Genomic DNA, 26945 nt, shown 5'->3' with positions numbered 1-26945 from the left:
TTGCAGGAATTACATGCTTACACTCAAACCATGTGGCCAGTGAATGTGCAGTGTCCCTCCAAGGTGGCTTATTTAAAAAAAAACTAACTCCAACTAAAAAAACCCCAACCAAACAAAAAACAAACTAAAGTGCTTTCATTAAAAACTGAATAAAAGAACAAGTCAGTCAGCCAGTGCATCCTCAAGGATAACTTTATTCTGGGCAGGACATTTGACACAGAAGGAATGAAACAAGCATTTAGAATGCTGCTGAACAAAAACACTGAATAAACAAGAACCATTATTTCTCCACATCTCTGACAATTCCACCCCCTCCTTCCATATTAAGTTCTAAAATGTTCCTTCAGTACACGTTTTCCTCCTCACATTATGGAACATCCTGCTCATATCAACAGCCCTATCAGATACAGGAACACCAAGAGAGTGGATTTTCTGGCTTTTTTTTCTTCTTGCTAACATTATGGCACTTACACAATGCTTTTTGGAAAATATGGATTACAGGGGTAAATGAATCCACTGTCAGACTCCTTTATTATTACATGTTATGCCTGAGAAAATGTAAACAGTACAATTCTAAAAACATTTTCCACAAAGATGCTAAATATTAAAGCACAAAGTAGTAGGTTACATATCATAAATTCTCAGATATGCTGCTTGTCCAGATTTCAGTATATAAAGACCTCTATCTTTTCCATATCTGTATTGCACAGGGACAGCACGGTAAAATACATAAACTCAGCTCTATCCTGCTCAAAAAGAACTTTTCCAGCTTCAGTAAGAATGTGCTTGAGTAAAGGATACAGCCATTACATCTAGCTAATTTTCTGTCTCACTAAGTTAAAACTAGCTGTGATTCTCAATGTCAAGATTATTAGCTTTTTTCCCAAAAATAAAAGGCTTTAACTTAGGAAAGGAGGAGATATATAAAAAAAAGAAAATTATAAGTACAACTTACTTTTCTAATCTTTTGACTGGACCAACTAAAGCGTGAATGCTATAGTCAAGAGAATCACTGATGGCCTGATAAAGGTTCAGAGATTACAGGCCAGGTTCAGATTCATCCTGTGCTACTTAAATCTCACAGAGTTGTCCCCCTCCTCAGTAGAGACTCAGGTATCTCCAGAATGTTAGTATGCTCTCAAATGAGATGGGTTTCTTTTGACATGATTCTCACTCACCAGGGGTGAGTCACCTCACAACAAAGGAGCTCATACTTAGGTATGATGAATCCAAGCCTCAGCTGCCTGCTCTCATGACTTGTCTCCTTCCACTTGTAGGAACTAAGTGTACAGACCAGACTACTTACATGGCCTACTTAAGTCTAAGGATACTGCGATAGGTTCAGGGTGTTCATTCTTGAGACAAATTACCTGGTGATAAAATAAATTAAATGAAACATAGACATAAATACAGGTATTTATTTCCAAGAGAAACAACTGTCTTTCCAGTTGTTATCTATCACAAATATACATATTTCCCTTTCCACTTACCCACAGACACCCATCAGTGTGCACTTTACAAATCAAGTGGCTGCTTTACTTTACTGCTAAGCATTGGCATCACTGCTGTGGAAGCAGTTAGGTATGGTTTGGAGTTAGTACTTGCCATGCCCAGATAACAGGGCAGCAGGACACACAAGAGGTCTTTGGCATGTGTAAGTCTTTCATGCACACTTTTGCTCTTTCTTTGTCTTGTACTGTCTCACTGTGGGCTGAGCCTATAAAAGCAAACAGTGGGCAGTGCTCCCTGTGGTTCCCCCTGTAGCACTGAACCAGCAGCCTACCCTAGGGTACAGTTTCCTCAAAATCCCACACATTCACCATGGGAAGCACTGAAAAGGCCAGAATATGTTCTCAATCTCGACCACAGCAGCTGCCCCTTGTGTGTGCTGGCAGATCCCATGGAGAGGATCTCATTGACACAGAAACTATTCAATTCCTGTGAAATGGCTGGAAGCTGAGAAATACACCTGCTCTGATCCCTTTAGGCTGGATTTAAGTCTCATAAATAAACTATTTTCCTGAGCTGATCACACAATGAGCTCAGTAAGATCAGTATTTCTGCACACTTCTTCAGGGAGATGCATTTTCTCAGCACACTTCAGCTTTGGCAGCACTGCTCCAGAATGCAGCTATGGAAGGTCTTCTCCCACAGCACTGAACAGTTTTATCTTTCTTCTGTAGAAGGAGGTGCAAAACAGACAAATGCTGGCTCTAAAAGAATCTTCTGCTGACGGCTGGACTCTGGCACTCCTTTCCAGAGTAGAACTAAACCAGATTATGGGGCTACTTCCTTTTCTCTATACCTTGATATAAATCATACTCTCATAAACTGAGTTAAACTGCTCTTCAAAGAACAGTTTTACCAATTTAAAATTTATCAATTTCAGTGAAATCAACCACAGTTTTACAACATTTTTTTAACAGGACCACATAAGATCCCATTTTTTCCTGTAGAGCCTCTGGGCCAAATTTATGGAAGCTGACATATTCTTCACATCGTAAAAGATGTATTGAGTGAAGAAGAACTGAGCATAAACATAAGTAAGGTTAGACCAACTCATTTCCTCTGGGTTGTTTTGGTTTTTTGAAGTTTTTTTTCCTTAAGTGATTTAGAACAATTGTGAAAATTAAATCAGCTGCATAGATCTTGTTTCCTTAAACTATGTTGCTGGCATATCATTAATATTTTGTTACTCTGAAACCAGTTTTATTAGTGCTATTAATTTATTGTTAATATGTTCTTAATATATCTCCAGCTTTTACATTTGCAACAAAAGAAAAAGATGAAACAGAATCTCTTTTTTCTCCTTAGAAATCATTAGACCATTTACATGAATTTAACAGAGGTAGGTCCACATTCTATTTCATTGTGAACAATGCCAAAGAACAACTTTTAAGCAGGAAAAAGGAAAGCTGTGTCAGAAAACAGATCCACAGAAGAGTATTTACCCTTCACCAAACAAGAGTAAGATTTGGTAAATCTGAATAGCAGTCCAACAAAAAACCTTTCAAAGGTAAAAATAAATTTAAAAAAAGGTGCCTCCCACTATCTTTTAGCAGTCTCTCAGTGACTGTGAAGGAGAGTTTACACTGTTAAGTCGCTCACTCACTCCCTCTGATGTCAGTACAAAGCAATGAGCATAGGACAACAGAAGTGTGGCACTGAGACATGGCATCACTTGAAATTACACAGCCTCAATTAGCACATAAAACTTCAGAAAATGTCTAATGAATGCCCCTTCCTCAGTACTTCTTCACTGCAATATTGCACCACGTTTTTTTTTTAATCCACTTCTATACAAAAAGTTGAGTCTAATAAAAAATTTAAATTTTTTAAAAGTTCATTATAAAAATTTACTGTATAAAAATGCCAAATACCCTAAGCCTTATATACAAAATGCATCACTTTTATGAAAATAACTGGACCCATGTATACAACAAAACATTTTTATACAAAAAGGTACAAGATTGCATTCAGATTAATGCAAAGTAGTAAAAAAACCCTCCAAAAATGTCTCATTCATGTAAGATCTGCTCCTTTTAAACGCACAGGTATATAAAGCAGTACGGCACGTCCCACGCTGGACACCATTTTGGGGGATGCCCGCAGTGCTCGGTCACCGGGGAGCGCCGTACTTGGCAGACCAGTCAATGCGGCCGTGGATCGGCTCCGCTGCCGGCGGCAGGGGCATCAACCGCGGCGAGCTCTTGGAGGGCGAGCTGAACGACGGCCATCCAAGAAGGGGTCTGACCGATGTCAGAGCTGCAAAATCTAAAGGACAAAAAATTCTGTGATAAAAAGGTTTTGTGAGAGCTGTCCATACTGAACAACAACTGGGTGCAGGTTCAGATCCTTACTTCTTCAGGAGGTAAGTCTCCTTTTTTAACAAAGTTTGCTGATGTGAAACAATAGTGGATCCAATCCCTTAAACCTTAGCAGACAAAGAATATTTACATCGCTGATTTGGCAAGTGTGAATTCTACGCCAGCTCTCACACCAACCTATAGGTACCATTGAAATAAGCTGTAGATAAACCCACATATTTAATAAACAAAAGTAAACACAAACCAAATCCTTCTCCATATGAAGTTCTGCAAGGTTACAAACAATACTTCTAGTCAGTCATATACTGACAAATAAAATAAAGCAAAGAGAAGTAGTTCAGTGCTGCATACATACAGCATCACTGGAGTACTGACCAAAGGACCAAGAGAACTTTAGTACTGGACTTACCAGAAGATGGGTCCACAACTGGTGCTAACTGAACCCTCTGCCCAGCAGAACCTACTTCCTTCTTCAGAAATGAAGGGACATAAGCATTTGTTAGACCACTTGATCCTATGGGCCCTGAAAGAAATGGCAAGGAACACCTGAACACAATGAATCTCCCATACTGTCAACAGGAGACAAAGGTGTGCCCTGAGGGATCATTTTCAAGACCAAGCCTGATCATGGAGTGATCAAAACAAGAACTTAACTGAAGGCACTTGAATCCTATAGCTCCTATATAAACACCTGCATTCAGTAGAGTGTCAGCATCAGAATGCATTAGAGATGAATGGAAAATATGTACAAATTGTACCTGTCAGAGAGAATGGCAGTTCTCTCTGACATCTCAGCTTTTTCAAGGTTTCTCAAAGCTTTCAAAACTTAGCAGTTCAATTGGAATTATCTTGCTTGACTTTCAGCAACTATGTGCTAAGAATATATTGACTCATGGTTTCTATGTAGTGAGTCTGGGGCTTTGGTGCTACACAAAGCTCTTAGTGAAGCCTGTGAGAGCACAACTTAAAAATGTGGTAAAGATTCACATTTCAGATTTTGAAAGCCAGCTACAAAACTGGTCCCTAAGATGAGCAGAAATAAATTTGACTGATCTGTAGGATAAGACACAGAAATGGAACAAAACAATCTAGAGTTGTTATAGCACAGAGGGGCACTAAACAAGATATCATGCACAGAACAGGGCCATCACACATGTGCCTACGCTGTCCTAGAGCAGTGGCAAAGCCTATTGTGGGAAATGATGGTAATAAATAAAGAATAATCTAATGACATCCTATGCTGCTACAAAAGAAACAAAAACTTGTAAAAGAGCCAGGAAGGAGATGTCCTATGTATATAAAGGTTGTCATGTAGTTTAGCTATTTACAGTGTCCTCCCATCTTAAATCTTTCTGATTAAATTACATCCAAAACTTTAAGTTGTTGCTTTGGGGTTTTTTTAACCTGAGTTTCTAGAGGCCCAAAATGCTTCTTTGGGTCAAATTCAACACAAACATTGGCAATAAAACACTTTCAAAACAACATATGCAAAAGAAGTATGGCACTGCAGAACTGTATCACATGAAAACCTGAAGCCATGGTTTAGAGAGGAAATAGATACAATCTAAACATAGATACAATCTAAAACCACCAACGTGTTATTAACATGGTATATCTGATAAAAACTAATGTAAAAATCTACAAATTAATTACTTCAACTCAAACAGTGATTAAATACCTGAGATACCAACTGCCAAAAAAACCCTGAAGAAGAAAGATTAAAGAGTTTTGCTTTTTGTCTGAATTTTTAAACTATACTACATTATTTTAAACAATATCAATTGAAAAACACAATGATAGATTTTCTTAGATTTTCTTTGCTTTATTCATGTAACAAGAGTGGTGTGTACGGCTAGTTCAATTGATACCAGCTTCCTCCTGTAATGACAGCCATTTATGCACTAGGTGGACTAAAATAGTTTGAAAATGAGAAAACATGACTTAAAGAAACTGAAGAGAGAAACTAAAAGCAGGAGCAAGTATTTCAGGTTGAACAGAACTAAGCTGTCCAGCCTTCTATGCATGGGGTATGTCAGACTTGTGAGGTTTCATTACAAGAAATTACTATGTTTCAGTTTAAGGCAGTCTCCCACAGAAGAGCACTCATAATTGATTTGAACACAAAGAACAGACAGGGTAAGCAGGTGTCTTCAGAACTGATGTTTTGGAAATGGATGACTCCAAAACACACTGGTGGGGAATTGCACAGACATCACTTATTATCATTCCTCAGAGTCTTAAGCACACCTTCTTACCTGAGTTCATCCTGTTGGTAGCACTTCCTCCCAAACCAGAGGTTTTCCCAGACAAATCAGAACTGGGCCAGTGATTAGATGGAACAGACTCTTTGTTTGAAGTGGAGACTATGTTATTCCTGGTGCTTATTCCTATATTGCAAAAATGCAAAGATTACTTCACTAAAATCCCTGTTGCCACACAGACCTGCATTCATTCCACCTAATGCACAATCTTAGAGCAGATGTCTGGTTCAACTTAGCCAAAACCTCTCCCCTCTCAGTAATTCTGAATCACTCTCCATCCTCTCATTATACAGGAATTATATTATATATTATACTGGAACTAGCCACAGGCCCTAATCCTGCAGAAATCACAATGTTAGTAGCTCCACTAGCATCAATGGTTGCTTATATCACAGGACAGGGTCCTTATATCAAGGCCACAAATACTCTCATGTCACAGAAAGTGAACCCTGCTATGTACATGAAATCTGTGCTTCCAATAAAAGCCTAACAGCAACAAGATAACTTGAGAGGCAATAATGGCAATTCCATTTCTCATAGTACTGTACTCTTTGTCTCTACTGAAACCTCAGATTATGCAAACAGTTTGCACTACAGTTCAGATGACACCTATTATTTGTTTTTAATATAGCTCCCATATTTAAGCAGGGTATCTAACATTCAAGAATGCACTCACAATTATACTCAGGATATGGCTAAAAGCAGTATTGGGATCAAAATTTTACAATTTCCTCTAGTAAAAACAAATTTTAGCTACCAAAACTCTAAGTGAGACAATTTGAAGTCAATTATTATTTCAGGAAAAAAGACTGAGTTTGCTGTCACAATACCTTCTAATTTACTTAATTAATTTTGAAGAAGTAGTACTACAAATGAATAGAAAGCTAACACTACCTTTATGAATAGAAATTATGAGAAAGAATATACTTATATTCATCTCATTTTAAATACTGGCAGACATGCTGTCTGCCTCCTGTACTTCATCCTGCCTCAGCACTGGTGTCAGTACAGCAGAGGTTATCATGAAGACAGGCATGTAATTCTATTCCCACTACTAGTTTGCCTGTTATTCATGGCACTATACGCTCATGAGGTAAACACATGACAATTTCTTTTCCAGTCTAGAAGACCAGTCTTATAATTTTTAGGGAGACAGGGAATAGTTTGGCACACATACAGACATTTTCTAATGCACTTCCAAGTATAAAAGTATCCATCAGGAGGAAGAAGTACCAACAGTCCTGTCCCCTAGTTTGTACTGCTAGACTACTAGAATGTGGTTTGTGTTGTGGCCATTTACACTACAAGCTCTTTCTGTCCTCGTGTTCTTTGAGCACTGGTCCGCCTCCACGGGTTCAAAGGATAAGAGCTAATGTACAATGACTATTCCATACTCCTGTTGGAATTGCAGGAAGAAAAGGAAAAGTATTTTACTAACCAGGTCGATACCTAGAATGGTTTAAGTAGTGCTGCTTTGCTGCAGAAACTCGCGATGTAGGAGTGTCCTGCCGCAAAAAGGTCGCATGGGAAGTTCGTGCACTGCTGCCAGAGCCTACAGCATCCAAAGGCTTCAGGTCCAAAATGCTTTCAAATCTGTAATTGAAAAATTGGTATGTATAGTCCAATTTTTATAGCACATGTATATTCACAGCTGACTTTTTCAACTAGACCCCATCTCCAGGAATCATTTCCTTGTAATGTGTTTGCTACACCATAAACACACAGGCAACAGGGAATATTATCAACCCGAAGTCATGCAAGTGCCCCTGAAAATCAGATTTGTGCTTCTAGTTCCCTTATATACTGCTTTTAAAGTTTTGTAAGTCACTCAGTAAGTTTCTCTCTTCTGTATACGATCCATGGAAACTGCAGCTTAGACTTGTCCAAAACCAGTTTATATGCGTGGAATATGTCAAAATAGTCCACATGTAAAATAGAAAGTATATATTAAAAAATTAACTTGAAAGACTTAAGCTAGTTATAATTTTCAGTGGGAAAAAAAAAGAACATGAAATTGTATAAATATACACTTCTAGATACAAAGAAAGCATGAAGAGCAACATTACTAAGAAAGAGGAAAAGGGCAAAGAAATAGACCAAATAGCACATACACATAAAAACCCCCTTACCTACAAAGAGTTTCATCATTCTGCCTCTTCTTGTTTTTCAAGTCCATTCTCATGATGGAAGAGCTGAAATCAAGGTCTTCCAAATCATCCCAGTCTTCAGAACTCTTAACTGTCCTGGGAAGATGTCCCCATCTTCGCCTAGGTTTTGGTTTAAGTTCACCATTTATATTCTCAGACTCAGCAGATGTTTTCTGTTACAAAGATTGAAAAGAAACAAATCCACATGCTTACAACACAATCTAGGTGACAGGAGCAAAAAGGACTTTTTTTTCCTCTATCTCAAAGAGTAATAGTGGTAGTAGAGCTGTAACAACAATCTTCAACTTCCATCTAACATCCTAAGAACACAATCTGTAGCCTGCTGACATTATTACAGATCTTCTGCATTTTGTCCTGTAATAAAGCATCCTGAACTTACAGAAGAAGTAGTTTCTTGGGTCTCAATTCCAATTCTATTCATGTTCCAGTATGCACCTCCCAAACCATCACCTTATGCTCAATTTTTACTTCTAGACCCATGTTGGGAATATAAAACTGCACGAACACTTATGTTTGCACAAGCCTGTGTCTAGACATTTAATTTTTTTTTTCTTTTGCAGGACAGCACAGGCACAAATTTGTGTCTCTTCAGTCATTCAGATTCAGCAGTACATTTTGACTTTGTGTGACACTGGTCAGTACAGACCCTGCTTATGACTGACCCTGTAGCAGTAGCATTCACACTATCTGCTCTCATCACCTATTTTATGAATCCAGTCTCCTCATAGGTAGACAGAAAGGGTACATTCTCATGCTGCAAGAAGAATCTGTTGGTTTCCATGTCCAGTTTGGAAGACCAAAGGGACTATTATTCCCAGTCAATAAATTGGATGCCTTAAATGGATGAAGGCAATAGTCTCCATCATTTTAATACTATTTAGCTTCATACTTTTCTCTCTGGCAATATTCTCCATCATTTCAATACTATTTAGTTTCATACTTTTCTCTCTGGCATCAATCCCATTAATATTTTGAACACTTTACATCCTTTTTATTCATATGAAATCAGTGTCATCCTGTAAGTGGTGCAGGTGTAAAGGGTACTACAAAATGGCTCTAAAACGAGAAATTTACTTGCTTAACAGCAACTGAATTTAGATTTCAATAGAGGAACTTCCAGTTTCTAGCAGAAAGTTGGAACATTGGAACCATTTTTTAGTTCCACTCACTGTCCTTTTTGTCTTGTGAAGTACAAGAACCTTGAAAGAGAACAAGAAAAAGAAACACAAGGAAAAAAGCCAGGCACAGTATCAGAAAGCTTATGCTATGCTAGATGGACATTTACCTGCTGAGGAACCTTATTGTGTATTGCAGGCAGAAGAACCTGGTTAGACTTGTCCTCCTGTGCATAGTTACTGTGCTCAGCCCCAGAGTTGTCTGTCTTACACGCATACACCACGTGCTGAGAAGACTGGCTTTGTTGAAAAGGCCTTGATGAAATTCGGGCATGAGGTTTCAGAGGGGGCTGTGCTGGAGGGACAGGCTTAATATGCAGAGACAATTTATTTTGCAGTTCCTTTTGTTTTCCCAGTTCCTGAATGCCCAGGGCATGCCCAACCTGGAAGTACGAGTATCGAAGTGCCTAAAAAGTAATAAAGATGTTAGGCTTAGAAAACCGAAGTTTTTCATTTACCCCAGTCCTATGTGCCAGCACAAATTTAATTTCCTTTTTTTGTGGGGTAGGAAACAGCAGAAGACCCATTTCTAAACACTAGATTCCAGTGAGCACAATCCACTTCAAAAAACTTGCAATAATAGAGAAATTTCAAGAGATACTGAGTTATCAAATCCTCTGTGGACTACTACAGAGGGAAAGGTTCTGCAGAATTAAGATAGTTAACCAGGTATATGGCAGCTAAAGGTATGTTTCATTTCATGCTGTCTCTTCATGTGTACGTGTGAAACACATCCCCCTCATCATTACAAGATTCAGCCAGCAAAACTCAATGACCCCAGAGATATCTCCTCCATTCTCCACTTCTGAGACTGAATTAAGTGAAAGAAACACAACCCTTATGGAAATTAGTCTCTACCTTTTCTGACAAGTTAGTAAAGTTAGTGAGTAAAAGTATTTTTATCTGCCTTACAAGTAATTAGGAAGTTGTCAGTAAAGGCAATTAATCTATCTTGCTGTTTCAGGCACACTCATCTTCCATTCCCAAAGACTTCTTACTGCAAAAAGCTTCTAAAAGCTCAGATTCCTCACTCTATTTGTACTTTACTGTAAAACATTTGTTAATGCTTTTAAATACTGTTACAGTCAGCGTTTTTTGTTCTTTGTTACCTTTGAGAATTCATAATCTATTTGACTTTTTAACTGTTTTCATTAAATTTCAAGATTTTAATTGCACTTTATATTGAAGGTCTAATTAAATCACAAAGGTTCAGCTATGGCCCTTGAAGTCAAGTGTCAAGAATCCCATCTGTTTTTCAAAAGATGCCCTGCTCGTTGTATTAGTTGAGTACTACCCAAAACCAGCAGCTACCACCACCTGTATAGGCAACACTGATGACCTGGGCAAGGCTTATGTACAGGATGTTGGAACATATCTGCAATGCACTTGAGCTGAGGCTGCCCAGCAAAAGCAAGCCTTATCCAGGCAACACTGGGCTGGAGGAACAGAGAGCAAGGTGGACTAACAGATGGCTGAAAGGTCAGGCCCAAAGGGTGGCAGTCAGTGAAACAAAGTCTCGGTTAGAGGCCAGGAAGTATCTGTGTCCCCCGAGGTCATTACTGGGCAAATACTGTTCCAACGCCTTCATTAATGATGCTGCTGGTGGTGCAGAGTGCACCCTCAGCAAGCCTGCTCATGACAGGCGTAGAAGGAGGGACTGACACACTGGTTGGCTGTGCTGCCCCCCTGCAGGACTTTGGCAGGCTGATGAAACAGGCTGACAGGATCCTCACCAATTTAACAAGGATAAATACCAAGTCCTGGGAAGGAATAACCACATGCACCAGTCCATGCTGGGGTCAACCACCTGGAAAGCAGCTTTGCAGGGAAGGACCTGGTAGACACCAAGTTGAACATGGAACAGCTACCAAATATGCCCTTGCTGCAAATAAGACTAAGTCCTGGGCTGCCTGAGCAGGAGTGTTGCCAGCAGGTCAAGAGCAGTGATCCATCCCCTCTGTTCAGCACAGGTGAAGCCATGCCTGAACTGCTGTGTCCCGTTGTGGCCTCCCCAGAAAAAGAGAGAGATGGACATAGCAGAGAGAGTCCAGCAAAAGGCCACAAAGGTGATCAAGGGACTGGAGGATCTCACATATGAGAAAAACCAGAGAGCTGGGACTTTTCAGCCTGGAGAAGAGAAGGTCCTTGAGGATCTTATCAAAGTATGCAAAAAAACAGAAGGGAAAGTGCAAAGGAGATTGACTGAGTCTCTTTTCAGGTGTGACCAGTGACAATGACAATGGGTACAAATTGAAACACAGGAAACTCCTTCTGAACATCAAGAAACACTTTTTTACTCTGAGAGTAACTGAGTACTAGCACAGGCTGCCTAGGGCAAGATGATGGAACCAGATTCCAGTCATTCTGTGGCACACCACTATGAAAGAACAGCACCTCAGCCTTCAGCCATATATCCTACCTTCACTCTGCTGCTATTCACAGTGACTAGATTACACTTAAGTGTATTTATACATTTGATTATTAAGCACATACCCCAAGCAGCTGATGTTTCATGCAAAAGATTAATTACTCTCTCTTAATTACCCTTCTTTGTCTTTCAAATTGTCCTTGGATTTTCCTCCCTTCTAAGAACTGCACCCCTGAGCAACTGCTAAATGACTGTTCCTTGCAGTAAAAGAAAAAAATCACAAGCAGACAAAAAGAAAATAAAATCAAACCTGACTAGCTGTTGGCCGCTTTTTGGGGTCCCACTGCAGCATGTCTCTCATGAGCTGCACTGCTTCACTGCTAGCATTAGGTATGAGAGTTTTTAGGTTGTTAGGTACACACTGAGGCCAGCGAAAATTCATGGAAGCTGAAAGTTGGTAGCCTTCAGGCCAGTCGTTCTGCAAGAATGAGATTTTCAAACACAAAAGAAGTTCAGCTGTAAAGTATCAGTGCCTAAACACACTAGCACATATTCTACCTGAAACAGACCGTTACTATGGTCTTATACTGAAAATTTCACTGTGAATCTTCACCCTAAACCTCTGGTGAGAGGTGAGTCTTGCTGTACATCTGACAGAGTCAAGGGCACAAACGGAATCAGGAAACAGGAATCTTGCCATGATCCCAATTTTTAACCTCTTAAACCATAGGTTTTTATGCAATGTACAAGAAAAAATTAAATTCCCACCTAATGAAATCACAGTCTAAGGACTTTGTTTGCTATGCAGGGGCCTATTTTTCCTCTTCTATGTGTCAGGTACAGCATAATTACTGCACAGAAAACAAGTTTTAATTTAGTTTATTTTATCTGAGATCAATACCATAAATTAACAATAAGGAAGAAAATTTATTCTTTTTATGCTTACTGCTACCATGCCATTGTGTACTGTAGAACAGCTGCAGGATTAGTGCAGTCTGGAATATCACTTCAGTTACCTTTTTTGGTGTCCCTAAGACTTGGCAAATTTTGAATATAGTATCAATTTCACTGGCGCCTGGGAAGAGAGGCCTCAGTGTGTAAACTTCTGCCATTATGCACCCAACAGCCCAAATATCAATTGGAGAGCTATAGGAGGTGGATCTCAGAAGTACTTCAGGAGCCCTGTACCTGTAGAGGAAAGAAAGAAAAGGAAATCCCAACAATCAACACAACTCAAACATACATGAAATTGCTCACCTCTTCATCCTTTGCTATTAAGAGCGAACATTATTTTAAAACCTCCTCTCCTGTACACAGACTGTTTTTCTTTTTTTGATTAAAACTATATAATCTTCTGTAAACTCTCTCACACCTTGCTGACACAGCAATCCTAGCATGTTCCCACCTGCCTTACTACACTCCCAATCTCCTCCTATGTTGTTGCTATCTGTAAACTATCTTGCACTAACTGAAGCTTTTCAAATTACACCAAGCTTAAATAAAAGTCTCATAATGAGGAGGCATCAAAAGTAGTACAACAACCAGCACGAATTCAGTACTGTACTACTTTCAAGTGTTGACTGCAAGTTCTTACAATGTAAGTGAGCACTAGCACTTACCATCTTGTGGATACATAATCAGTGTAAGGAGGTCGAGATCGGATTTCTCGAGCTAAGCCAAAATCTGCAATTTTCACAAGTTCTGGTCCCATGCAAAGCAGGTTTTCAGGTTTCAAGTCCCTGTGAAAGAACCCTGAAATTCAAATGAAATATTGATGTGGATTGCGATGTCACTCACAGCTGTATCCTTTATTTTCCTGTATCCTTTATTTTCTAACTGGATAGTTTTGCTTTAGTTCTTAGCATTGAAGCTGAAATAGCACCACACAGATATCAAAGTACTTACTATGTGATCAGCAGAGCTGATCAGTACAGTGTTGTTCTATTAGGTTGTGAAAAAAGAGTATACACAAGATGGCTATCTTGTAACAATTCAGAGCATTTATTCAGACAGCTCTCTTTCAAGTGACACTCCTCTAACATAAAAAAATTTCCACCATTTTAATGCTAGTTTCATTCTAACTGGCAACTGACCAATGAAGTTATCAATCAATTACATAAAATGCTATTTTAAACAATGAGGGCTTTTTTTGCGCTTCAAACTTCTTTTTAAATCTGAGAACATAATTGGCAAGCACTGAGCTACTCAACACCATGTAAGAGGATCTCAGTGCATTTTTTTAGTGTTCCCTGCATTCAGCAAAAACTGACCATGAATGAATGCTTGGCAAGAGCTCTTTTAATACAAATGAGAGAAGAGGGCTTGTGTATCATTGACTACTGTCTCTGAAATTTGCTTCCACCATTAGTCTGGAAATCTTGTCCTGCCTCTTTCTTGCAAGCGCCCTGAACCACTGTTCTGAGATACAGCTCCCTCTGCAGTACCTAACTGAAGCTCTCCCAGCTCCTTTCCAGAGACTCCAATATGCTTACTTTTTCCATGACTTTGAATATGCTCCCACAGAGAATGGACTAAACATTGACACAGGATGTGTCTACATTGTCCAGTATAACTAGATTAGCTTTTGTTCATTAGATTAATGTATAACATCACTGAAGACATAGTGCTGTAGATATCTACTAACCAGGAGATTGCATCCTTCCTAGGGATGCTGAGTTGACATTCTGGGGCCAGCCTGAATTACCGCTTCTTTGTGAAAGGTACCAGGCAAAGCAATCAAGGCTGTTAGTTACATTTAGGACAATCACTTCTATATTTTGTTGCACAGACATGCACCAAGAGAATGCTTGTGAGGCAATTTATTTCATGACAAACTTGTAGAAAGAGCAATCCACTGTGTACTCAAATATAAAAAGATGCTTAAGAGTTTGGATGGACAAAGAATATAAGAAGTTTACCTGACAAGCATTTCTATGCTACACAGGAGCAGAATGGAGAAACAGAGAGAGCGAAAAAATGTTCATGTGATTTTTTCCAAAACTGTTGTGGAGAGAATCTTGGAACACTCATTCTTACTCTGTGAGCCACAATATCATCACAACCATCCCGCTGAGCTTGCCAAATATTTCCAGGTGTTCTTAACTATAGATTTGCAACATCTTGGCAGAAATACAAGTCTAGTGTGGTAGCAGGTCAGTGAAGAAGGCAGTTTTGACACAGAACTGTTCAGTCTCAACAGCTATAGTAAGTTAAATAGCAATAAAAGCTGTTCTGAAATGCTGTGATCCATTTGACAATTCACTGAAAAAATCTGGCTTAGATTTTCGCATATCAAGCATAATATTTTTCTATGTTTACATATTATGTATGTCACCGAAACAGACTGGAATTTATAGTTAGGTTTCAGATGAGTATCCACGCTCCATTAGAAGAGTGAATAAAGTCATTAGCTGGAAAGTATTTTGCAAAACACAGTTAAATGTGCTCTTCAAGTGAACTGTAACACTGGTCCTTATAAGCATTTCACTTCGAGGACTCCGGCCACTGATGTCAGTTCTATCTGATAACCCAGAGAGCTGCCCAGCACCAGAACCCTCACTTTATCTAGTGGACAGAATTGCAGGGGTCAGCAAAAAACAGTGAGGAAGCTTTTGTTAAAATAAGATGTTTGTTTTGAGATTTCTTTATTAGTTAATGGGTCTTGTTACTAGTGGCTGGTACATCAGCTTTAGCTTTCACCATTGTTATAAATATTAGTCGGAAGCCCATGCAATGAAAGCTGCTTGTCACTCAGACTTTCTTACTTTAACTATATCTTATAGAAAATGTGTGTTTTATTCAAGTATCTGTTAGCACCTGGAGAAAAGAGTAATTTCTTCTTTATTCTCAGTTTCAGGGGACCTTTAAATCTATCAAGAAATGTGTTCATTAACATCCAACGAGCTTGAGTGGCCAGCTGCCAGACTGAGAAAGTGGAAATCTACAGAAAAGGAACTGAGAAAACCTCCAGAATGAAGTATTAGGCAACTATAAAATACAGGTGTTTTCTATCATCTGAATCTCTCATACAGAGCCATTCTTTTGATCATTCCTGCTACTAAAGTTAGTAATGTAATTGCTTGTGTATTAATCAAAAAACTTACACAAACACTATCTGTCTCTAATTCAGAAGGTTTATAACAAAAATGTAACCTACCATGCTTATGAATAAATGCAAGCCCTTGCAGGATCTGATACATAATATTCCTAACTGTAGATTCAGGGAACAGTTTGTTTCTGTGGAATAAAAGGGAAGAAATAAATATTCATGACTAAATTCATACATTAGCTTATGCTATCTAATGAACCAAAGATAAAAGGTAGCAGTGACAAATAAAACTGCTAGTCAGCTTTTCATATTTGCCTACTTTCTTTTCTTGTTACTGAAGAAATTCTTATTTCTTATTCTACAGTCCCTTGGCACAAAACTGATAATTAACTAAGAATTAAGGGAGTAATTCACATTCTTAAAGGTCTGATTTACACAATGTTTAAAAAGTCCATGGCCTAGCTAAACTGTAGAGTATGATGCAAAACATACTCTTAGAAACATCTGGGCTTTTTGTTTTCATAAGAAGGTATGATATCAAGCATTTCTGTGACATTCCCAAAGATAACTAGTTTCTGTTATAGACTTGAACCATTTCTTCAAAGTTCATTATTTCATATAATATATATCCATATATGTGCCCAATTAAATTACAGTTTTCTATACCTGTGCATGCATAGTGTTTTTATGCTTAAAAAGGTATTTCATGTGGCATTCACATAGATGTATTATAATAATGACCTTACTTTGCTGAATCAAGGAAGATTCTTGTCATCTGCCAGGCTGATACTATGGTCCATAGAGAGAAACAATTCAAAGCAGGAATTTCTGCCCTCAGTTATTCTCTGGTGGATGTTATTATGGCCCAAAGGCTAAAATTAAGACTTTCTTAATGCTCCAGCAAATACCAAAAAGCTACATTTTATTCAGAATGCTGACAAATGAAATAAGCAGTCTTTGGTCATGTCAGTTCAAACAGCAAGGAAAAATAATTTCTGGAAGCAATCCGAAGTTTGACATCTCTTGATTACTGTTCCAACTACTTTTTATTTATTCATTTATTTGAGGAAGCCATAAAAGAAGAGATGGTGATACCAATCTCTTATAAAAGCACCATGGGAGTACTTACACAAAAATCAGAAGTTCTAGGTCCAAGGCCTCCACAGAGTGAGGACTATTAAAACCCCCAGTTTCTACCTCTCAAAAGAACACCCTACCACACCAATGTGGGACAAGACACTGGAAACTCACTAGACGGGCTGGGATATGCTCAAAGGGACAGTCACAGCTCCTGCTGCAGCCTGCAGCTTTAAGCTATAGTGATCCAAGCCTGAACAAATAATCCAAAGTCCTTTTAACAGTGTCAGGGGTGTTAAAAGCACATTACACAAGTAATTAATTTATATAGGAATGGGCGATGCTGTTACATACCTCTCTTTCATTAACTGATAAAGATTTTCCTTCATGTATTCAAACACAAAATACAGATGATCGTTTTCCCTGATAACTTCTTTTAGCTTTACCACATTGGCATGGTTTAATTTCTTCAAAGACTAGAAACAGAAAATACAAACCAGATTTTAAAAGGGTCTTAATATAGTGAAGGAGAAAAAAACCCCAACTTTTTTCACTGTTGCAGAAGGATTAACATCAATAACTCTTTGGTGTCTTAAATAATCAGACAGATCTGAGAACAAAGAACAGATCTCCAAGTATTACCACATGCATATGCAGTCTACACAGCAATTTAATGTGCTGGTCATTCAAAAGCCAGGTATCTGCTGTCACTGTCAACACCAAAACAACTGCATTTTCTCTGTAAGAAACTTCCTAATGGCAGAATTCACACTCTTCTTGCACCTGCACTAGCAACAGTCAGGTTAGAGTCAAGACTAAGAACAACCCTGGAAAGTCTTCCTCGGTATTGTGGATTAACTTTTGCAGGCAGCTGAGCTTGTTCAGCCCCCCAAGCAGGATGGGGAAAATAATCAGAAGGACAGAAAGTGAGACAACTCATAGGCTGAGCTAGAGAGTTCAATGGGTAAAGCAAAAGTCAAGCATACAAGCAAAGCAAACTAAGGAATTCATTCACTGCTTCCCATGGGCAGGCTGGTGTTCAGCCATCTCCAGTACAGCAGGGCTCTATCACATATAATGGTTACTTGGGAATCAACTGCCATCACTCTGAAGGTCTCCTGCTTCCTCCTCCTTTCCCCACCTTTTATTGCTCAGCACAATGTCACATGGCAGGTCCCTTGGGTCAGCTGTCTTGGCTGTGTCCCCTCCCAGCCTTTAGCCCACCTTCAGCCTACTCACTGACAGGGAAGCATGAAAAACAGAGAGGGCCTGAGGTTGTGAAAGCACTGCTCAACAATAATTAAAACGCACCTGTGTTGTCAAGACTGTTTTGGTCAGAAATCCAAAAAACAGACCCATAGAAGCTGCTACAAAGAAAATTAACTCTACCCTAGCTGAAACTAGCAAACTTGGCTCTTCTTTCTTTTTTTAGATTTTCAGTGTACTCAATGTCCATTTTTACAAGGTACTGTAAGAAAAATTACCTAGGTTTTCTGCATGTTTTCAGTGCTGACTATAAATTAAGGAGGCCCCTAGAGCCTACCCTCAAAGTTTTGTTGGCATCAGAATTTCATGCTGTATGTCTGTCCCCAAGCCAACTATAGAGAAACAACTGCACGTACAAAAGTTAATGCTGCACAAAGGGCATGTGTTCTCAAGCTCTGAAAAACAAGCACCAATCAACTCCAGGTGTTGTGACAGGAAAGCTCTCACTCACACACTCCTCACTGCAGCTCTCTACAACTACAAATAATTTTTGTAAGACTACAGAATTTCAATAAGCGTTTTTATAAGACACTCCCTTCTAATGCAGAGTCAGGAAACAGAACAGTAATGTCATATGCTACAGCTCACTTTGGGAGTAGTGTTTTGACACAAGAGTTGTAAAGAATCTGATGTGACAGTGATCACCTAATTTGAAGTCAATCACTGAACAAAACAAGTACCTTAACCTCTCGAAGGTTCATGCACTCCTCCCAGGAATAAAACTTTCTCTTCATTCTACAAAAGTAGAGGGGGAAAGAATAACTAATAATGCATTGAAAACATCAGCTTTTCTTAGAACCAAAAGCCTCACAGCATCTTAACAATACGGTTCTTCCATGAAAATGTACAATGCTAGCTCCTTCGTCAAAAGACTTTACATCTCTAGACAAGGTACAGGCAAGTTGATTTACTAGAATACACACTCAAATACAATTACAGTCAAATAATAGTTACTATTACACAGGATTGCATTTTTCTGTATATGTATCCTGCTGAAAATAATTCAGAGCCTTCAACAAGCCCAGGCATGCTATTTTTCTTTCTGCTATAACAATGTGGTAGAATAGAGTCTAACTGTAAAAAGAACAAGGATAGTTTCGACAGTTTTGACACAAATCAAATAAGATCCAATCACTTCCTGGATCTCCAATTTTATCATATCCTCCTTGCCCCTCTTCTCTATTTTTGATTTCTCTGTGATTTTAGTATTTTGCTGTATTTCCACATTTTCCTTTGTCCACTACTCCCCATGTTTCTACTTCCCTTGCAAGGTGCATCTATCATGCCAACTGCTTTTCAAATTCTGCTTTCCCCTTCAAGCTTATAAGCAACTCTGCTCCAACAGAAACAAACTGTGGGGCAGTTTTCTCCCAAGCCAGATTGTAACTCTGAACACAATATTTGTGTGTAATGTATGGTCCTGTGTGTTCAAACACATTTTGATTACCACTCAGTTCTTTGAGACGTAACTATGCGTCAAGACCAAAAGGATGAAGGCTCACATATACATGCACACAGAAGATCACAGATTAAAACTCACAAAAATACTCAACTGTGTAGAGTCTGGATTTCAGAGGGAATTGGGCACTCTCTGAGGATCTGAGCCTTTGCCTTTAAGGATGATTAAGTATTACTTATTATTGTAGCAATTTCCAGTTTGAAAATGGCTCTCACAATTAAGAGTAGTTTAAGAACTACAAGCCCCTCATGTCATTAAGGGGTCTGGATATTTTTTTAGCAGTGTTTTTGCAGTTACTGTCTTGTGCACTCAGTTACTGGGCCACTTCTATTTTTAACAAAGGACCGGCATTAACACCTAAGTAAGAGAATACTTCTGGCTTGTTCTGATTTTTCTGAGTTTTTCCCATATTGCAAACTGAAAATTAAAGCAAGACCTTCTAAGCAAGGTCTGATACAGGCAAAATACCCTCAGCAGAGGGGACTTAGAAAGTTGATAAAGCCAGCTATTGACTGCTCATACAAAACAGCATTGTACTGAAAGCTCTTTTGACAAATCTGTCCCTTGTCATGGTCAGTATTTCAGGAAGGTGCCTGCAATGCTTTACAGCTGTCTCTTACCATAGCTAGGACAAATAAGCCATTTACCAACTAAAGTCACTACTGAAGCAGAAGAGAAAAATCAAGTGAATTTCTCAAGGGATTTCAAGAAAATCTTCAGTTGAAAAGACCAGTATGTCATAGCATAAAAGATACAGATAATGGACAATGAGATCAGTTGTGTTAATTATCACTGCAGTATTAATATTCCATTGAAAATTAGACTACAAAATATATGTTCCATGTATGCAGCAGCAAAAGGGCTGTAGATTCCAAAGCAGCACTGCAGAATACTCTAAGTAATACGTAAAACTCGTTTGACTGCACATAGCAGCAGAGTGCTGTTACACAATAAGCCTATATATCTCACCCTCTTTAACTCCTGCTGAGGCTTTGGAGGATACAAGGCACTTTATCGTGCTGCCCAAATGCAACTGCATACTAAAAAGCTGCACGGAACATCAAGTACTCACAGCAGCATGACCAAGTTGATGCAGACCTAGAAAGGAAAAACCTGGACTATGCATTATTAAGTAATGTATGAGAACACTTACTTTTTAATGGCTATCAGCTCTCCAGATTCAATGCTTCTCCCTAGGAGAACAGAGCCGTAGGTCCCATCACCAAGCTGTCTGATAGTTTTGTACCTATTCATGATGAGGATACTTCAGCTGCAAGCGCATTTCAGTCCTTGGCGTTTCCTGTGTTTTTTCTCCTCCAAGTGTAACCAGTTCTTTCTGTGGCAGCATAAATACAGAGCACTCAGGACAGTGTGAACAGTTGCAGGAATCATGTTTTCAAGATTTAGCCTTTGGTCTGAAAGCACAGAACATAATCCATTTGATTTCTGTACCCTTCTGAGATTGCTTGTTTGCAGACTCCACTCTCCTCCAAGGGAACAGTCCCTGTGAGCCATACACATACACTTGTCCTGGTGTCTCACCAGAAAGAGCCAGCCTGTATCTGGATGTAACTGGGTATAATCCCCAAAGCCAGTCCCAAGTGAAAGCTAAAGGTACCTTACAGAAAGCTTGCAGGCAGCCCTGATGGGAGACACTATTGCTAAAGTCACAGGATAAAGTCTCATGGCCTGGAGAAAATCATCTGCTAGCAGAAAAAATGAAGCTCTACAATACAATAGGAGGGGATCTGTCCTAGCCAGATTTTTAGGCATGTAAGTCATCACCTTACAAGTCACACTGCCATCAGTTAAACCAATATCCTGAATTTCCATATGGTCCTATGTGAGAGAGCATAGCCATATGCATTCCTTTAAACAAAGTGTGCAGAGGAAGAATATTACATTCATGTCAGGTAAGACCAAACGTATTTTACTACAGTAACTCTAAGCATGAATCAGTCTCTAGAAGTAGTGGCTACATCAGATTATCTACCTAATCTTTTGTTGTGACACTGCATGAACAAAAAAACCGCCATAGAACAGTTTGGGTTGGAAGGCACCTTAAAAATCATCTAGCTCCAACCCCTGTGCTATGGGCTGAGTGAGACACCTTCCAGTACCCAGTCTGGCCTTGAATCCTTCCAGGGATGGGGCATCCACAGAATCTCTGCTAGATAATAAAGCAAAGAACTTCTTGTTTCTAGTTTAATGTAATTGTTGCTGGTATTTCCTCCACTATAGTTTAGAAAAAATGGAATCCATTCTATGTAAACTAATCATAGATTTGAAATAAAATTCCCCTGCAATGAAGGTTTGGTCACTTGCATTCTCTTATTCTTCACCCCTTAAAAAGAAAACAATATTCATGACTTGTGACTTTTGCCTTCTGTAATGTGTATTTTAACTACATTTTCACTTTTTTTTCCCTGCAGTAGCCTTGTATCTCCCTTATTTCACAAAGTTGTGTTATGATTTTAGAGGTAATGGGATTATGTTACTGGAACTCTGAACTGACATCAATGCAGAGCCACAATGCTGTAGATGCAAGAAGTTGTGAACATCCTTTATTTTCCATCTTCTAAGCCTACTAGCCCCACTAATACTGATCCAGGAATGAAGACCAGGAAATCTGAAGTTAGAAGACCTTTTGACAATCTACCCATCGTGCAGCATGTCTCTAAATCTATCTCAGACACTGGTCAGTGTCCCAGACAGGCAGCAGGAACTGCCCTGTAGCAGTATCTGTTTCTTTCCACACGCTCACTACTACAGAGACCCAGGACTGAGCACCTTACATTAGAGACCTAATCCCACATTTTGTACTACTTGCCAGGGAACACAGAGCCTGTCCCTAACAACAGCAGTTTCAAGTACCAGGTCCTTTTTGGCTGGTTTTCAGATTGTGCACCTGAATAGCACAAAGCTATGTTCAGTGGTCTGCATCCAGGTTAAAAAGCTTTAACCTGCTTACTCCAAATGGTCAGTGACTGGATAGCAGCTCAAAAGCCTTCATTCAGATCCTTGGCAACAAGATTTCAAACAATGACACTGTCTCGAATGCTCTCCTAGTCTGAAAACCTAAAATGTATTAATATCCAAACAATTTTATACAGTAATTTCAAATCAACACAGTTGGGACTTGTGGACTCTTCCGCACACGCTGCCCTGATGATACAGTTCTGAAACTGTGATCCTAACAGCTGTGATGTCTTAAAATTCAGACTCCTATGCTGTCCCTATTTACCATTCACACATCCCTTTCAGGGAACTGTGACTGAAGAGTGGAGGAGCACCCTTGCCTCATATTTGAGAACCACAGCAAAACTAAAGATGTTTAACACTACTTGCAATGATCACCAATGGCTGGATAGATTGTTTGTTTGATGTCTCTTGAACAGATGGAAGTGGTGAACCTAACTATTTGTTCATTACTGAGGATACTAATTAAGTGCCTCTCCTTCCCACAGCCACCAATTTTCAAAAAAATTTGTATGAAATTATCTTTGCAATTGTCAAATGTGACCAAAACAGACTAATTGAAATATTTGTGAAGACCAAAAGTGAGAAAAAAAACCCAAAACAAAAACCAAACAAATCAACAAAAACCCCAAACATACAAAAACAAACCCCCCAAAACAACAAACCCCCTAAATCCAAAACCAAACAAAAAACCAAAACACAAGAAAACCAACCCCCACCCTATTGAAACAATACTCCCCCCCCAAAAAAAAACCCCAAACCCCCATCAACCAAAAAAACCCCAAAATAAACAAACAAACAAAAAACTCCAAGGAAACCAAAAACAACAATAACAACAAGTCAGAAAACACTTATTTCAATGAGGAATTAATGCTAAAAAACATGCCAGGATGCACAGAAATTAACCGAGCTCCTCTGGAAGCACAAATCCACCTGTGTGAAAACTCACTGACAAAACCTGAATGAAGTCTTCTCTGGTTAACTCAATCAGCACCATTTCTTGTTGATAAAATAGTGAGGTTGTTTTAAAATCTACTTTACTTGGCCTTCAGACTGTTTCGCCTGAGCCCCACTGAAATTACTGAAAAGAGCATGAGTCTCCCAACAAGCAGTCTGCAGAGCTACAACATGTATCATCTAATTTAAAAATACAATCTACACAAATTCACACCACCAGAGGATGTAAATATAAACTGCAAAAATATCTTAAAGCAAAAAGTGTGTTGATACTAGAGTAAAATGTAAACCCCTCATTTCCACCGTGTTGTAACTCCGAGTTCAAACTCTACCTCACCTATACTTTTATCCCCGCAGAAATCGAACAGCAAAACGCCTTTAACAGCAAGCCTAATTCAATATATCGAGAATGCTTTTTAACTAAGTACAACTCAAACCTACTGTTGTCGCTTATGAACCCTTTAAATACGTATCCACTACAGTTTGAAGTGCTGAAGCACTGAGAACTGAAAGCGAAACTGGCTCGCGGTGCCACAGCCGAGAAACGCAGATAGTAAACAAACAGCATGTGCCTTTTCAAACTTGTCCTGCGCCGTGGCAATTACTCGAAGGTATTACTAGCAGGCAGCAGTGAGAAAGGCGGGGTTCACAGCCGTGGGTGTCCATGGGTGCGGTCCCCGCGGCCGCCCCGTTTGTCACGGAGGGCTCCGGGGGTGCCCCATGAGCTGCACACGCAGGCAGGGACAGATGAGCGATGGCGGGTCCGCCGCTCAGGCCAGCTCCCGGCTCCTGCCCGGCCTCCGCGCTGCGGCGGGCCCGACCCCGGTACACTCGCGTGCCCCCGCTCCCGTTCCTCGCCGTACGGGACCGCGGGTCCCCCGGCCAGCCGTGCCCGTGCCCGCGCCCGGCAGGACTCACCGCGGACGCGTCTCCCCGCTCGGGCCCGGCCTGCGGACAGGCCCGGAATGGCGGCGCCGCCGCCCCGCGGAGCAGCTGCGGCCCAGAGCGGCCCCGGCCGGCCTCGCTCGGCCCATGGCGCGGCCCCGGCCCCCGCCCCGGCCCGGCCCCCGCGCCCCCGGCCCGGCCTGGCCCGGCGGGGCTCCCCGCGGGGGGACAGCGCCCCACGACTGCGGCCGGGGAGCCGCCGGGCCCCTCGCAGAGGGGGCGCTGAGCTGGGTGTTAAGGAGAAAGAAAACAAACAAACCATCTCTGGAGCATCTCTCTTATGAGAGACTGCGGGAGCTGAGCCTGTTCAGCCTGGAGAAGACTGGGAGGGGATTTCGTTAATGCGTAGATGTATCTCAGAGGTGGGTGCAAAGAAAGATGGTGCCAGACTCTTTTCAGTGGTGCTCAGTGACAAGACGAGGACCAATAGCCATAAACTGAAACACATGAGGTTCCATTAACTGTGAGGAAGAACATTGAGGGTGGCAGAGCACTGGGCCAGGCTGCACAGGGAAGTCATAGAGTCCCTCTCCGGAGACATTGAAAACTCACCCTGGATGTGTTCCTGTGTAACCAGCTCTAGGTAACCCTGTCTTGGCAGGGGGGTTGGTCTAGATGACTTCCAGAAGACCTCACCAACCCTAAGAGTTCTGTGATCCTTGTGAAAACAAAACCCAGCCGAACAAACACGAACCCCACACTGATGGGCCTCTCACATCTCAGAGAGGAGTTTAAACAACAAAACTAGAATGTGGAAATACAAAACTGTGAACAAATGGGAAGAATATCGAAATTTTAAGTGGGGGCCTGTGCCTTCCTCACCCAAGCAGCAGCAGCTCACTCTGGCTCTGACAGGATCAGCCTAAGACATAACAGGAAGAGCAGTAAAAGGAAAACAAGGAACAAAAAATTGTTCTAAAACAATTGATTATCAGGACTGTAATCGTGATTCAGGAAGTGTCAGCTTCTTTTTACACGTCATCCCTTAGGTTTTAAAAGTAAAGCATAGAGTTAATTCTCAGGGTTTGGAAAGACAGGATGAGCTAGTGCTGTAATTCAGGAATACAGTGTAGGACAAGACATTCATTGGCTAAAACAGGTGTGGGGAAAAACAAAGCTCTGGGTGTCTCCCCCACCCCATCTAGTCAGAGGCTAATCTTTATATTTACATGGATATATCATAAAGACTCAAATTCCCTCCAACAGACAGGCATGATTCTCAGTGAAGCCAGGAGGAGCAGTGTACACTTACATGAGATTTCTGCTTTAAGCTACCCATACTACAGCCCATGTGCACAATCACGTATTAGCACTCAGCCGTGCGACAGCCACAGGATGCCGTTTTTCTGTTGTTACAGGCAAGGCTTTTCCATTCCCAATAGAATAATAGAATTATTTGGATTTGAAGTGACCTTAAATATCATGTAGTTTCAACCCCCGTGCCATGGGCAGGGACACCTTCACCTACACCAGGTTGCTCAGACCCCCACCCAAACTGGCCTTGAACACTGCCGGGGATGGGGGATCCGCAGCTTCTCAGGGCCACCTGCGCCAGCGCCTCACTGCCCTCACAGTGAAGGATTTTTTACTAAAATGCAACGTTTAGTATCTAAGCAGAGGCACACCCAGGTAGGAGAAAATCAGCTTTGACTCCAAACGAGAAGCAGCACTACTGATAACCAGTTGTAGCCGTGAGCACCCCATCTCAAATCCTCAGGTGGCCATGCCGTGTCATCTCTACTGCTCACACAGTCCACAGCAGCACCCAGTGCCCCGCTCCGCACCACCCCCGGCTGCCCGGCCAGGGATCAGCGCTACACTCACCTAGATCGGAAACCCACTGCCGATGCCGGCTCCCAGAGCCCTTGCAGCCCCATTCCCCGGGCCCGCTGCCCAAGCCTGAGCGCTCACCTGCTCTTCAGAGAAGACACACGCCTCCTCATCGTCTTCCTGAAAACGCTCAGGGCAGTAGACTGGCACAAAGGTCCACAGATCCATACACGTGGTTTTCTTCTGGAACAAAAAGACTGTGATACGCTTTTATAAAAATAGGTTTCGTCCACTTTTAGAAAACCTGACAATGCGTGTGCTGACAGCAGGTGATAACTGTGCTCACTGAAGTGGACGGGCAAATTACCACGGCCACGAGATTCAATGGCCTCGGCACCGCTGTTATCTCCACAGCGCGGCACCAAGCGCTCTCCCGTTACCTGGTAGGCAATTTGCCTGCGCCAAGGTCCCGGCCTGACCGCAGTCACAGCGGAAATCGCGGCTCCCCAACATCGCCGCTTCACCTCGGCTCCCACTCCTGGGATCGCGCCTGCCGGGATTCCCACTCACTACAGTTCCCGGCAGCCTTTGCTCTGCTGCCCTTCCCCTGGTGCGCGCGGCGGACTACGCTCCCCAGCAGGCCTT

General features: G+C 40.9%; 1 protein-coding gene across 15 annotated transcripts; it reads right to left on the bottom strand.

Annotated features, from left to right (window-relative positions):
* Positions 1–174: 174 nt before the first annotated feature.
* CILK1 (ciliogenesis associated kinase 1) lies at positions 175–26942 on the bottom strand. Of its 15 annotated transcripts, none has more exons than XM_077174962.1 (16): positions 26741–26941; positions 26442–26543; positions 24790–24967; positions 20803–21064; positions 18871–18925; positions 17279–17400; positions 15956–16035; positions 13419–13551; positions 12816–12987; positions 12110–12277; positions 9542–9838; positions 8218–8408; positions 7527–7681; positions 6083–6214; positions 4237–4350; positions 175–3774 (listed from the first exon to the last, which is right to left on the bottom strand). In XM_077174962.1, the coding sequence occupies exons 4-16, from the start codon at positions 20901–20903 to the stop codon at positions 3620–3622; spliced, it is 1875 nt and encodes a 624-aa protein (XP_077031077.1). In that variant the 5' UTR covers positions 20904–21064; positions 24790–24967; positions 26442–26543; positions 26741–26941; the 3' UTR covers positions 175–3619. The 15 variants fall into 15 exon arrangements, with proteins under 15 accessions (XP_077031077.1, XP_054485922.2, XP_054485919.2 ...); XM_054629947.2 differs by having other exon boundaries at positions 20803–20985; XM_054629944.2 differs by lacking the exon at positions 24790–24967 and having other exon boundaries at positions 26442–26557.
* Positions 26943–26945: the final 3 nt, after the last annotated feature.

Source organism: Agelaius phoeniceus, chromosome 3 (assembly GCF_051311805.1).
Source record: "Agelaius phoeniceus isolate bAgePho1 chromosome 3, bAgePho1.hap1, whole genome shotgun sequence".
Taxonomy (NCBI): Eukaryota; Metazoa; Chordata; class Aves; order Passeriformes; family Icteridae; genus Agelaius; species Agelaius phoeniceus.
Note: the sequence above shows the minus strand (reverse complement) of the source record. Positions and strands in the feature narration are given on the sequence as shown.

What these genes read in the sequence shown, in the direction of transcription:
- CILK1 (XM_054629944.2), bottom strand. Translation starts at nt 20,903, where the DNA reads ATGAATAGGTACAAAACTATCAGACAGCTTGGTGATGGGACCTACGGC. An exon ending in TGCATTTATTCATAAGCATG is followed by an intron (nt 13,552 to 15,955) that starts GTAGGTTACATT and finishes TTTGAATTTCAG; the next exon opens with GGTTCTTTCACAGGGACTTG. An exon ending in ACAATAAGGTTCCTCAGCAG is followed by an intron (nt 8,409 to 9,541) that starts GTAAATGTCCAT and finishes TCTTTGTAACAG; the next exon opens with AAAACATCTGCTGAGTCTGA.